Here is a 12,228-nt window from a genome sequence, read left to right as displayed (position 1 = left end):
CCTCCTCCTTCATCATCTTCTTGATGCTGCCCTCTGTAAGCCCCATCACGACTTGAAGGAGCCGGATGGAGAGCTCCCGTGCAGTGTATCACTCCTTGGGGAGGAGGGAGGGCGTGAAGATGGACATCCCAAAACAGCCTCGGGCTCCAGAAGGGAGCGGAGCTGAACTGCAGCACCGCACGTTTGCCCAGTGGGGCTTGGTGTCCCTGTGCCCGCGGAGGGCTGGGCGGGTCCGGGTAGGGTGTTCCGCCGTCCTGCGGCGGCCCGGGATGGGTCGGTGTGTCCGTGCGGGACTGCGGGAGCGCCCGGAGCCGAGCGAGCAGCGCGGGGCACGGACCGTGCGCCCTCCGGCCGCCAGAGAGCGCGGGCGGGCCCAGCCGGGCCCAGGAAGTGACGGCGGCGGCGGGGCCGAGGAACGGTACGGGCGGGACCGGGCTGGGGCAGGGCACAGAGCGGGGAGACGGGCAGGGACCGGGGCTCGGCGGTGCCCCAGGAATGGGCCAGTGATGGGTCAGTGATGGGTCAATGCTGAAGTCACTGATAGGGTCAATGACGGGTTGGTGGGAGGCGTCGGTGATGGGGTCAGTGATGGGTCAGTGGTGGGGTCAGTGCTGGGGTCTGTGATGGGTGAGTGGTGGGGTCAGAGGTGGATCAGTTATGGGGTCAGTGATGGGTCAATGCTGGGGTCACTGATAGGGTCAATAACAGGTTGGTGGGGGGTCAGTGATGGGTGAGCAGTGGGGTCAGAGATGGGGTCAATGGCAGGTCAAACAACAGTCAGTAAAGAGTTGAGTGTTGGCTCAGTGTTGGTCGGTGAGGGTCAGCGGTGGGGTGGGGATCCGTGTTCAGGAGGTGCAGCCATGCAGTGGGAGCAGCGATCAGCTGGGCAATGCCGTTCCAGTGTCTGTGTGCGAGTGCCGTGTGGTTTGGAGCAATCGGGGTGCAGGCAGGCTGAGTGCCCCGTGTGGGGGTGCAGCGTGGGAAGTGGGGGGTGCTGTGTGGGGCCCGGACAGACGTGTCATTCACACCGGGGAAGCAGAACCAGGCGCTGTGGTTGGTCATGAGCCTGGGCTGCTTCCTGCTGCGCTGGCACCCGGGGCAAAGGAGCCAGCAGCAGCGGGCAGGGTGAGTGTGAGCAGGGTGAGCGTGAGCAGGGTACACGTGTGAGCAGGGTGGGTGTGAGCAGTGACTGAGCAGGGTGACTGTGGGCAGGGTGAGTGCAGACTGGATGGGTGGGTGAAGGCAGGGTGAGTGTGGGCAGGTGGGTGGCAGGCAGATGCTGTTGGAGTCCTGGAGTGGCTTTGCTGGGCAGGCAGAAGAAAGCCATCGCCTCCTCAGGAGTACTAGTGGGGTCTGGCCTCTGAAGGGGACAGTGCAGACTGGGCTGTGGGTCAGGAGGCTTGGAGCTAGAGGGGTGACCCCACCATGCCTCCTAGGAGCACCTAGGGTGTGGGAGGGCAGACTCAGGCCCTCCCCAACCCCCAGAGGGGAAGTGGGGCAGTTTGCTCAATTCTGGTTAATCAACTGGTGTGGTGGTTGCTCCTGCCCTCTGCCTGCAGCTTCTCCTTTGCAAGGGGAACTGCCAGGCTGAGAGAGGGGACCCCACGGCATGCTGTGGGATAGGGGTTTTCTGACCCCGCAGAGGCTTTTTGGGCTCCTCAGAACCCTGACTCTGGGGACATGTGTGATGAGCTAGCTGGTCTGATGGGTGCTGAGGTGGCAGGAGCTAGTGGCAGGGGCTGGAGAGGAAGCACTGTGCCTCCTGCCCCTCAGCTGATTTGGCAGTACGAGACCTTTCTGCAGGTCTCATGGCATGATTTCCTGGAGCTGGCACCATGTGCCACCTTCCTGCCATGAGTCTCTTGTTTGACCTTGGACCTGCCAAACCTCCATGAACTCATCTGGCTGAGCCACTGGGGCACCGTGCCTGTACTGGGGCCAGTGGTGGGCTGGGGGGAACACGCACGGTCTGTGCCTTACTGCCTCTAAGCTGTGACCTGCTTGGTTTCCCGTCAGTGAGAAGAATGGGTTCTGTGTCAGAGGAGCTCAGCTTGGTCCCCTTGCACCAGAGGCCGGAGCTGCTGGAAGCCTGTGCGGAGCTGCTGGGCGAGGAGTGGGGGAAGAGCCGTGCGTCGCGGCTGCACTCGCTGCAGCGCTCCTCGGACGCCTTTCCCACCTGCCTGCTGCTGCTGCGGAGCCGGGGCCCCAGCGACAGCCCAGCCAGCCCCCGGCAGGGGCCCTGCGAGCTCGTGGGCCATGTCCGACTGTCCCGCGTGCTCAGCCGTCCCCATGACCTCTTCGTGGAGAGCGTGGTGGTGGCGCGGGCGCTGCGGGGCCGGGGCTATGGGCGGCGGCTGATGGAGGCCGCTGAGCGGTGGGCCCGGGCCCGGGGCTTTCGCTGCCTGCGCCTCACCACCCACGACAAGCAGCATTTCTATGCCCACCTGGGCTATGTCCTGGGTGAGCCGGTGCAGAGCGTGGCCTTTCTCAGCCCGGCTATATCCTCTGAGGTGCTGCGGCTCTTCTCCGCCCCTTCTGGGGCTGCCGCTGCCACCGCCACCAGGCCGCGGATACCCGCTGTCCCCCCGCCGCCCCCGCCACCCCTCACTGTGCCCCCACCGCCTCCCCCACCGACCGTGATCTGGGCGAGGGGTGTCCTGGCTGAGGGCAGCGAGCAGCAGAGCCTCCTGCAGTCCCCGCACCGCGATGCCAAAGGGCTCCCCATCTTCTGGATGAAGAAGGACATCTGAGGGCCCCGAGCCAGTGATTAAAGCAGTGCGGGTGGGAGCTGCCCGCCGCAGCACTGCCTGACTGCCTGCCATTCTTCAGGGCTGGCACCAGCTCCCCCAGCCTCCATGGTTCACCCTGGCCCCATTGCTGGGGGCAGGGAATGGGCAGAGTTCCTGTACCCCGCCCTACCTGGGCACACTGCCTCTGCTCCCACCTGGCCCCCAGCTCGCCTAGCGGGGGCTCTGAGACCACCAGCATGGTGGAGAGCCTGGTCCACTGCAGGCTGTGGGGTTGGCACTAGTCCCCAGGAGCACTGCCCAGTCCCACTAGTTGTGTCCTCCACTCAGGATTTGCTGTGGGGCAGCTGGGGCTGACAGAAAGTGGTGGCCTCCAGCATGGCCACAGCTGTCCTCACTGAGCAGTCTGGGGAAACTGAGGCATAGGATGGCTGTGGGGGGCACTGTGGGAGTAGGTCATGGTGCTGGGACTGCAGAATCGGGTCCCCTGCACTGCACAGTGAGGGAGGCGGGTGGCCAAACCCCCCTAAGGCAGCTGGTGTCAGTGAGGGCCAGAGGCATGGGAGCGGGAAGGTCAGAGAGAGCGTCCGGCCTGGCAGCGAGGGATTAGCGCTGTCCTTGCTGTGTCACGCGGCCCTGGGCCCATTCCCTGCCTAATCCCCTCATTCTGGGCAGCTGGCCAGTGCTGGGCAGGGGCACCAGACCCCTCTGGCCCTGCCTGGGCTGTGAGGGACAGAGCTGTCCCTTTGGTCCCAGCATGCCTCTTGGGGGGACTCAGTCCTTCAGCAGGTCACCCAGCCCGGCTCAGCACTGTGCCGAAATGGGGACCAGGGAGTCTTGGTGCTTCCACTACAGGCAGGACTGGGAGCCAGCAGGAAATTGAGGCACAAGGGTCAGTGGCTTGCAGTGCCACTCCAGAGCTGTGCCATGGCTGTGCTGTGCAAGCAGGATCCCAGCACTAGAGGGAGAGCAGCAGGCAGAGGTAACACTGGCAGTGCTGAGGCAGGAGTGATCTCAAACCCCCAAGTGTACCCAGTCCTGTCAGGTTTTGGGGTGGGCAGCATGTGCTTGCAGGACAGCTCCTAGTCCACCATGTGCCAGGAGGCAGTGCCTGCATTGCTGGAATGCCCACTGCGTCCCACAGCCTCATCCCCACAGTTCTCCTTTCCTCACAGGGTGCCGGCCCCGCAGGCAGCTGGTGAGGCGGGATGGTGCTGGTGCTGGCACTGTGGGCCTGCCTGGCACTGGGCACAGCCAGTGAGGAGAGCCCAGCACCCGAGCCCCTGGCAGGCGGGCAGCCCTTTGCCGTGGTGTGGAACGTCCCCACCGAGCGCTGCCAGCACCGCTTTGGCATAGGGCTGCCCCTCGGCGACTACGGCATTGTGGAGAACCAGGGTGGCCACTTTGCCGGCCAGAACATCACCATCTTCTACAAGAACAAGTTTGGGCTGTACCCCTACCTGTCCCAGCACGGTGTCCCCCATAACGGGGGCCTCCCCCAGCGTGTCTCCCTCGACGCCCACATCAACAGGGTGGTCAAGGACATCCGCCTCCTCCTGCGACCTGCTTTCCATGGCTTGGCCGTGGTGGACTGGGAGGAGTGGAGGCCCCTGTGGGCCCAGAACTGGGGAGCCAAAAGGATGTACCGGACAGCCTCCGAGGAGTGGGTGCGGGAGCAGCACGGCATCCTGCCGGCACGGCAGCAGCTCCGGCTGGCCCAGCTGGAGTTCGAGCAGGCGGCACAGGCTCTGATGGAGGAGACGCTTCTGGTGGGACGAGCCCTGCGCCCTGGGGGGCTCTGGGGTTTCTACCGCTTTCCCGACTGCCTCAACAGCAACTGGGCCAAGGAGGCAAACTACACTGGGCAGTGCCAGCCGGCGGAGGTGCAGCGGAACAACCGTCTGGGCTGGCTCTGGGCCGCCTCTTCTGCCCTGTACCCCAGCATCTACCTGCCGCTGGCGCTGCCGCCCGCGCTGCGCCGCCGCTTCGTGCACCACCGACTGCGCGAGGCCCTGCGCGTGGCCGCCCTCAGCACCCACGGCCTCCTGCCCGTGATCGCCTATTCCCGCCTCTCCTTCCGCCGCTCCTCGCGCTTCCTGCAGCTGGTGAGCACTGTGGGGCTGGAGCTGGCTGCGGGTGTGACACAGGGACACAGGCTGTGTCCCCCAGACGGGTCACCTCTGTGTTTCTGGCAGGCTGACCTGGTGCACACCATCGGGGAGAGCGCGGCGCTGGGAGCGGCTGGACTCGTGCTCTGGGGAGACCTGTCGTACTCCCGCTCGGCTGTGAGTATGGTCCCTGCATCACTGGAGGCTGTGGGCAGCAGGAGATGGCATGGGATATATGGGGTGGTCACATCCCCCGTGCCTACCAGGGAGGGCTGGCCGGGTCTCTGTCGCTGGGGCAGGTTCTCACTGGTCCTTCCTCCCCAGGAAAGCTGTGCCAACCTGCACCACTACCTCATGTCCACCCTGGGTCCTTACGTGGCCAACGTTACAGCGGCAGCCCGAGAATGCAGCTATGGGCAGTGCCATGGGCACGGGCGCTGTGTGCGCCGGCAGCCCCACGAGCTGGGCAGCCTCCTGCACCTCGGCCCCGGTGCCAGCCCTTGGGCTGCTTTCCGCTGCCACTGCTACCGTGGCTGGGCAGGGGAGGGCTGTGCCCAGCGGGTATGGCTCAGCCCTGCCACCTCCTGCCAGGCCCACGCTCACAGCCTCTATGGGCACAAGGATCTCATATCCTCTGACACCTGCCTGCCACAGGGCACATGGGGCTGGTGACGGTCTCCTACCCCAGCAGTGCTGCTGCTGGCACTTCCTATGGTCTCATTAACCTAAATAAATTCTCCTGGCACAGCTGGCATGGTCTTTGTGGGCAAAGCTGGGGGACTCTGTGGTGTTCCCATGCTGGGCTCAGTTGCCATTGCTGCTGAGAGGCAGCACAGACCCAGTTTGGCTCTGGATGGGTCCAGCAGTGCATCAGTTTTCCTGAATGGGCTCTGCCCTGATCCTGTGAGCTGGCAGCTGCTTTACCCTGGGAAAGGGGGCACGGGGCACTGCCACAACCTGTTGTCCCTTTGCCACTGGAACTGTGCTGCTAGCAGCCCTGTCCACGCCACCAGGCCCCCCTCCCCACAGCTATTTTTATCGCCCCCCAACCGTGTTTCTCACTGTCCTATTTTAAGCGGCGCAGTTGGCGCACCGGGAGCCCAGTGCCCAGCTCCTGGGGGCCCTGCACCACCTCACTGCCCGCTCACGCTGCCCAGGCACAGGGAGCCATGCCCAGGGAGGCTGCAGAAGGTACTCTGGGGAGTGGGCTTGGGGCTGGCAGGGGCTCTAGCACCCCAGGGGATACTGGGTGATGCAAGGCTGTGGGGTTGGCATGGGAGCAGTGGACAGATGGTGCCCTCTGCCATGGGGGCTGTGGGCAGAGATGCCTGCCCAGGGAAGAAGGGGGTCCTGGAGGGCTGCAGGTGTAGGGCAGCAGGGTTTGGGGAGGGTACAGGCAGCTGGCACACACAGCCCCCTGCAGCAAACCTACGTGACCAGCTGTGCCCCCCCACCTGGGGCAAGTGGGTGCAGGGGTGATCTGGGTATCTGTGGAGCAGTCCCTGGCCAAGGGTAGGGCTGTGGGGAGGGTCTGAGGGGGACCTGGGTAGCGGCTGAGACCCCCTAGCCCTGATGCCTGCCAGCCCTGTGGGTGACACACAGTCTGGACAGCAGCAGCACGGCGCCACGCTGCCCTGCGACACGCCACTGACCCCGGGAGGGATTGGGAGTGGGCACACTGCCAGCCTGCCATGCTCTGCCAAGGGCACAGTGCGTGGGCCCTGCCCACTGCTCAAAAATACACAAACACCTAGAAAATAATCTTTTCCATCTACCCCAATGCAGGCATGGTTGCTTCCCAAAACAGTGCTGGAGGAATGCCTACTTCCAAAAAGCTCTCTCAGTCCCATGTGACGTGCTCACTAGCACAATAGGCACCAGGGCCCCGTGGCACAGCATACACCCCACATCTCCATCTGTGCACCCCCAAGCAGCACAGTACCTGCGGGGCAAGCCAGGCCACATGGCAGACTGGCACTGCCCTGCACCTGCCCACCAGCTTCCAGCTGGCCCTTGGAGCCCCAGCCAGTCCCACAGGGCTATCCTGGCTGGGGGGTGGCACATTCCTGCCCCCAAGCCAGGGCCAGATTCCAGCCCCACTAACAAGGCACCCGCTAACTGCTGCGATGACAGCGGTGGGGCCGGGGGGTAGAGCAAGTGCTTGCCCACTGTGGCTGCAGGGCTGGGCCAAGGGAGCATCAGCCTTGGCTGCCTGCCCTGTGCAGCACTGGGCTGCCGTGGCTGAGATCCCCCCGGCAGGGCTCTGGTCCCACTGAGGTGCCCAGGGCAGGCCACAGGCTGACCCTTTGCCTCTGTTCCAGCAGACAGCATGGGAAGGGCCGAGGGTGCTGCACCAGCAGAGCCTGGGGACCCTGACAGCAGTGAGTCCGGAGCCATCAGCCTGTGCCCCGTGGAGTCCATCAGTGACCTGTACTGGGCCTCGGGCGGGCACAAGGGCACAGAGGGTGAGAGGGGGCAGGGGGGCTGTGCAAGGCCCGGCTGTGCCCGTGGCCAGGCTCTGACGCCTTCTCTCCCCTGCCTGCAGGCAATGGCCCGGCTCCCTCCAGCAGCCTGCACCGGCCCCCAGCTCGGCCCGTGTCCCCCGTGCCCCCGCCGCTCCTGCCCACCCTGCGCCCCGTGCCCCCCGCCAGCCCCTGCCCCTGCCTCGGCCCTGGCCACCCCCTGCTGCTGGCCCTGCTGGCGCTCCTGGCACTGTCGAGCCTGGTCCTGGCCACCCTGGCCATCTACCTGAGTGGTACGTGGCACTGGCAGGGTGGGGAGATGGGGAACTCTGGGGGACCAAACTGCCCCCGCTCAGCTCGTTCCCGTCCTGTCCCCGCAGTCCTGCAGAGCCAGTCGGTGCGGGCGCTGGCCCAGTGGCTGCAGAGCCAGGAGGACGCCGTGCACCAGCTGCGGGCAGCCAGCAGGCAGCTCTGGGCTCGCCTCAACGCCAGTACCCAGCCGGGCGGGCACCGCTGAGCTGCCCCTGGCCCCACCATGGGCTCTGGGCCGCCACGGGAAGGGGCACCGAAGGGCAGGAGGGGGGAGCGAGCAGCCTTACCCGCTGAGACCTGGCAGCATTGCCCCTTGGGGCACAGGGGCAATCCCAGACCCTGTCCCAGGCTGTGAGAGAAAGAAACTGGGGTGTAAGGACCTGCATCCGCCCCAGTGACAGCCCTTCCTCTTAACAAGGCAGAAGGCATACTTTATTTAGCCTTTTAATTACCTCTTACAATCAAAGTCTTAGAAAATCACCATGATAGATACATTCCCAGGGTGGCAGGCACTGCCAACTGGCATAGCCCTATGCCCGCCTGGGCAGTGGCCCCCCCGTAATTAATTTCCCACAAGATTACTATTTCATATAAAGCATTTGGCTGGAAAAGGATTGAGAGTAGGCAGGCAGCTGGCAGGACTGGGCAGAGCTTCCCACTCCACATTGCTCTGCCACCATCACTGATGCCAGGCTGGCTGGGGAGGCAGGGGCTGTACCCAGCATGGAAGGGTGGGGAGAACGCTCCTGCCAGAGGCACAGACACCAGGACCAGCTGCTCTGCAGCCCTGCACAGCTCTGCCCTCGCACCCACTCTTCAGGCTGTGCCAGGCCACCCTGGTGCCCCTGCAGGACTAGGGAGGGTAAACACAAGCCCTGCCACTGAAAGTGGCTGCAGGAGCCTGGGTGAGACACCCTCCCACTGTGCCACATGGATCCCCAGCCACAGAGCAGGCACACGGCAGCACACCACCACCTCCCCCTGCTCTTCTTTTATCCTTCCTATTTTTTGGTTAAAAAAATAAAAGAGGGGGCAGCCCCCCCTTGGGGCAGCTCCAGGCATTAAATACTCTGCTGTACATGAATAAAAGCCCGAGGGCTGGGGGCACCTGCCCCTCACAGTGCTGGGTCTGCAGTCTGGGTGGGCTGGGGGCTCTGCCCCCTGTGCCCATCACAGCACATCCGCCCGCTTGTCCCGCACGCGGCTCCGCGCTTTGGTGCGCGCTTTGAAGGCAGCTGAGTTGTAGAGGTGCTGCAAGGAGAAGGAAGGAGAGATTAGGGTTGGGGATGCCCCTCTGCCCACCTCCCCAGCAGCACCCACCACACTCAGCTGGAGCCCCTGGTGGCAGAGGAGGGGACTGTGGGCACAAATGTGGGAGGCGGCACCCACCTTCTCGAAGCGGGAGACCTTGCTGGCTTTCAGAGCAGCCGCATCCAGCACCAAGGGGGGCCCGAGGCCAAAGATCTCCCGTAGCAGCTCATTGTTCTGTGAAAGCAGGGGTCTGTCAATGCCCACCAGCACCAGCCCAGCACTCCCTGGTGCATCTGCCCAGCCCATACCTGGAGGTGGTGATGGATGCCGGAGCCCAGCACCTCCTTAAAGGCTTGGTAGGTGCGCTGGCGTGCCCAGCTGTCCAGGTACATGCACTCCAGGCCAAATCGGACGGTCTCCTCCTGGTACTCTCCAGTCTGAGCAGAGAGAGGGACATCAGCAATAACCTGGGCACCAGCCCTGTGTGTCCCCTGGCTCTCCAGAGAGGAATCATCAGGCAGCTGGGAAGCAGGCACACGGGGGCAGAGCAGGGCAGCACCAGGCTCCGGTACCTCGATGAAGCGCAGGATGTCCCGGAAGATGGATCGCTGCCTCCGTCGGTCTGTCTTGGCTCGGTACTTGTTGCTCTCAGTAGCCAGGACTTTGAGCTGGGTACACAGGAACTCTGTATCTTGGTGGCACAAGTCCTCCTGGCAAAAAGCAGGGGATTTAGAGGGATGAGCTCCAGGCACTGCCCACTGCCATGGCCAGGACAGGGCTGGGGGATCACTGGGGCCAGCCCCTCTGCCTGGGTGCCTGCTGGTCAATGCCAGCTCAGCTGGGGCATGTCAGGGTGTCACAGCAGCTCCCTCCCTGCTGCCTGCTTAGTGCCCACCCACTGCTCCCATTGCCACAGCCCATGCCTTACCTCCAGGTCCTGGGCCAGCTCGAAGAGCAGCGCAATGGTTTCCCCGGCCAGGATGCGCAGGGCAACGCTGCTGCTGGTCAGCAGTGCGGGCAGCTGCAGCCAGCGACTGAGACAGAGAGGCAAGAGGGCATCACAAGGGCCAAGCACTGCCCCAAGGGCTCTGTGCTCCACAGCTGGCTGCCCCATACCAGCCTCCACTCACTTCACACCCCACTCACTTGTCCAAAATGCTCCTGAGGTGGGAGGGGGGGCAGATGGTGAGGAGCAGGGACCATGACTGGAGCGCACTGCAGTGCAGAGGCCCATGCTGGGCAGGTGCTGAGCCCCCTTCACCTGTGCTGGGGGGGCTGAAGATGCCCTCCAAGCAGGATAGGCATGATACCAGGTCCTGGAGGAGAGAAACTGTGCCAGTCAGACCACAGCTGCCATGGAAATGCCACACTGAGCTGTGCACTGGGGACCAAAGGGGACCCACCATACCAAGGGGTGCCAGGAGCCCCTTGGGACAGGGGAGGCTACTCCACCCACAGCACCCCATCTGCTGGCTCCCCTCAGCTCAGCTCCAGGCTGCCCAGGGAAGGGGGCTGGGCTGTCACTCATGTCCCCGTACCCCTACTCCAGCTCAGCTCCAGGCTGCTCTAGCACTGTGGGCTGAGGGCAGGTGGCATGGCAGCCCCAGGGTGCCCTCTTGCAGGGGTACAGACGACACCCAGGCGCAGTTACCTCGAGGTCAGCAGCAGCAATGTAGCAGCACATGCCCAGGGCCGTGGCACACTGGCAAGAGAAGTTAGGGAAACACAGTCAGATCAGGCCCAGCTGGATCATGCCAAGCCTGACCCAGCACGCAGCCAAGGGGCAGCCGGGTTGGGGTGCCCCTGCTTTGCCCCAGTGCACCCCACAGCACCCAATCCTGTCACCCTCCCGGGACTGCAGGGGCTCCCAAAGGCATTGCCTGGGCTCTCCCCAGCACGGAGGTGTCCCCAGGAAGAAAGGGGCCAGGCTTACGCTCTGCCGGGCGCTGGGGCTGGCTGTGCTGTCTGTCAGGACGCTGAGGAGCAGCGGCTTCAGGCTGCGGAACACCTCTTCTCCCTCCGGGCCGGAGCCCATCTGGAGGCAGAGGAGGGTGAGGACGCTGCCCGCCAGTGCCTGTTCTTCCCCTTTACCTGTGGGCAGCACCAGAGACGTGCCTCAGACACGGCCCACCGGCCCCGCCGGCCCCCGCCCGCCCGCCCGCACCCTGACCTTTCTTGAGGCACTTCTCCAGGGAGTCGGTGAGCGTGAGGCGGCGCTCCAGCAGGAACTCGGACAGGGTTCTGGAGGACAGGGCCAGGCGCAGGCCCTGCAGTGCCGCCTGCCGCGCCTTGGCGCTGCGAGACACCGCGGAACGTCACGGGCTGGGCTGTCCCGGCACGGGGCACGTCCCTGCCCGCGGCTGGCAGCGCTGGGCAGAGCGCCCGGAGTGCCCGCCCGCGGGGGCACAGCCGCTCCTCACCTCTTGTCCAGGAGGGTGTCCATGTGCTCCTTCAGCCTGTCCTCCGCCTCCTCCTCCTCCTGGCCGTGCTCACTCGCCGCCTCGCTCCCTGCCCGGGCGGCACCACGTGAAGCCGGGAAGGCCGAGGGCGGGCACACCGCGACCCACGTGGGGGTCACCATGGGCTCCGCATGCCTCACCTGCTCCCTCCTCAGCGGGGCCGGCGCTCTCGCTGGCACTGCTGCAGTGGCTCAGCACCTCGCTGCCGGCCTCCTCCTCGCTGCCGGGCGAGCTCGCCCGGGCACTGCCGGTGCCGCCTGCGGGGGTTGGGAGCAGACTCGTGTGAGCCTGGCGCTGCCAGCCCGGCCCTGACACACGCGGCCCCGATCCCCGCTCCCCTCTCCCGGTGTCCCCCCTCACTCACGGCGCGCGGCGCGGCGTGAGCGCGGCATGGCCGGCGCGCGCGGACCCCGCGCCCCGCCCCCGCCGGGGGGGACCCGCCCCCGACACGCCCCCTCCCGCCCCCGACGCGCCCCTGAGATCGCCCCCACCATCTGCGCATGCGCCGCCGGACCTGCCCGAGTCCCGTGTCCGTGTCCCTGTCCCTGTCCCTCTCCTTGTCCTTGCTCGCCTCCCTGCCCCTTTCTCTGACCCTCTCCCTGCCTTTCTCCCTGTCCAGGCGCTATGTTCATCCCTGCTTCCTCAGTATCCCTGCCCGTATCGCTGCCCCTCTCCCCGTCCTGACGCTATCTTCGTCCCTGGTCCCTGATAGGAAAGACGGCTACTGATGTCTTTACAAACAATTCGATGGGTGAGGGTCTTTAGGAGAAATGGGTGTTCATGTCTTTCAAAGGGGTCTTAATATCTCTAGTAAGCTCAAGCCACACAGGTTTGGTACAGAATCCAGACAGTTTGACTATAGCTCGAATTCCTGAACTTTAGGGCAATA

General features: G+C 64.9%; 3 protein-coding genes across 7 annotated transcripts; 2 read left to right on the top strand and 1 right to left on the bottom strand.

Annotated features, from left to right (window-relative positions):
• The first annotated feature begins 275 nt into the window (after positions 1–275).
• On the top strand, positions 276–2,808 carry NAA80 (N-alpha-acetyltransferase 80, NatH catalytic subunit). 3 transcript variants are annotated; one of them, XM_077184729.1, is made up of 2 exons: positions 276–418; positions 2,017–2,808. In XM_077184729.1, exon 2 carries the CDS (start codon positions 2,025–2,027, stop codon positions 2,748–2,750), a length of 726 nt encoding a protein of 241 aa, XP_077040844.1. In that variant the 5' UTR covers positions 276–418; positions 2,017–2,024; the 3' UTR covers positions 2,751–2,808. The 3 variants fall into 3 exon arrangements, with proteins under 3 accessions (XP_077040844.1, XP_054496266.1, XP_077040845.1); XM_054640291.2 differs by lacking the exon at positions 276–418 and adding an exon at positions 428–510; XM_077184730.1 differs by lacking the exon at positions 276–418 and adding an exon at positions 832–1,125.
• A 141-nt stretch (positions 2,809–2,949) lies between these two features.
• On the top strand, positions 2,950–7,622 carry LOC129124816 (hyaluronidase-3). 2 transcript variants are annotated; one of them, XM_077184727.1, is made up of 4 exons: positions 2,950–4,852; positions 4,943–5,032; positions 7,180–7,320; positions 7,401–7,622. In XM_077184727.1, exons 1-4 carry the CDS (start codon positions 3,956–3,958, stop codon positions 7,605–7,607), a joined length of 1,335 nt encoding a protein of 444 aa, XP_077040842.1. In that variant the 5' UTR covers positions 2,950–3,955; the 3' UTR covers positions 7,608–7,622. The 2 variants fall into 2 exon arrangements, with proteins under 2 accessions (XP_077040842.1, XP_054495918.2); XM_054639943.2 differs by lacking the exons at positions 7,180–7,320; positions 7,401–7,622 and adding an exon at positions 5,180–5,602.
• Positions 7,623–8,039: 417 nt separating this feature from the next.
• Positions 8,040–11,775, bottom strand: IFRD2 (interferon related developmental regulator 2). 2 transcript variants are annotated; one of them, XM_077184728.1, is made up of 12 exons: positions 11,704–11,775; positions 11,480–11,596; positions 11,301–11,388; positions 11,045–11,175; positions 10,814–10,971; positions 10,532–10,582; positions 10,027–10,196; positions 9,809–9,914; positions 9,453–9,590; positions 9,189–9,317; positions 9,019–9,114; positions 8,040–8,880 (listed from the first exon to the last, which is right to left on the bottom strand). In XM_077184728.1, the coding sequence occupies exons 1-12, from the start codon at positions 11,729–11,731 to the stop codon at positions 8,800–8,802; spliced, it is 1,293 nt and encodes a 430-aa protein (XP_077040843.1). In that variant the 5' UTR covers positions 11,732–11,775; the 3' UTR covers positions 8,040–8,799. The 2 variants fall into 2 exon arrangements, with proteins under 2 accessions (XP_077040843.1, XP_054495852.2); XM_054639877.2 differs by having other exon boundaries at positions 11,051–11,175.
• Between the last annotated feature and the right edge of the window lie 453 nt (positions 11,776–12,228).

This window comes from Agelaius phoeniceus, chromosome 11, assembly GCF_051311805.1.
Source record: "Agelaius phoeniceus isolate bAgePho1 chromosome 11, bAgePho1.hap1, whole genome shotgun sequence".
NCBI classification, from domain to species: Eukaryota; Metazoa; Chordata; class Aves; order Passeriformes; family Icteridae; genus Agelaius; species Agelaius phoeniceus.
The sequence above is the reverse complement of the archived record's forward strand: the minus strand, read 5'-3'. Positions and strand labels throughout refer to the sequence as shown.

Bases quoted from the DNA above. Each gene is read 5' to 3' on its own strand.
- LOC129124816 (XM_077184727.1), top strand. From the start codon at position 3,956: ATGGTGCTGGTGCTGGCACTGTGGGCCTGCCTGGCACTGGGCACAGCC. The intron at 5,033-7,179 runs GTGAGTATGGTC...CTGTTCCAGCAG, and splicing joins TGTCGTACTCCCGCTCGGCT to ACAGCATGGGAAGGGCCGAG. The intron at 7,321-7,400 runs GTGAGAGGGGGC...CCCTGCCTGCAG, and splicing joins CGGGCACAAGGGCACAGAGG to GCAATGGCCCGGCTCCCTCC.
- IFRD2 (XM_077184728.1), bottom strand. From the start codon at position 11,731: ATGCCGCGCTCACGCCGCGCCGCGCGCC. The intron at 11,597-11,703 runs GTGAGTGAGGGG...CAACCCCCGCAG, and splicing joins CTCACGCCGCGCCGCGCGCC to GCGGCACCGGCAGTGCCCGG. The intron at 11,389-11,479 runs GTGAGGCATGCG...CCGCCCGGGCAG, and splicing joins CCCCGCTGAGGAGGGAGCAG to GGAGCGAGGCGGCGAGTGAG.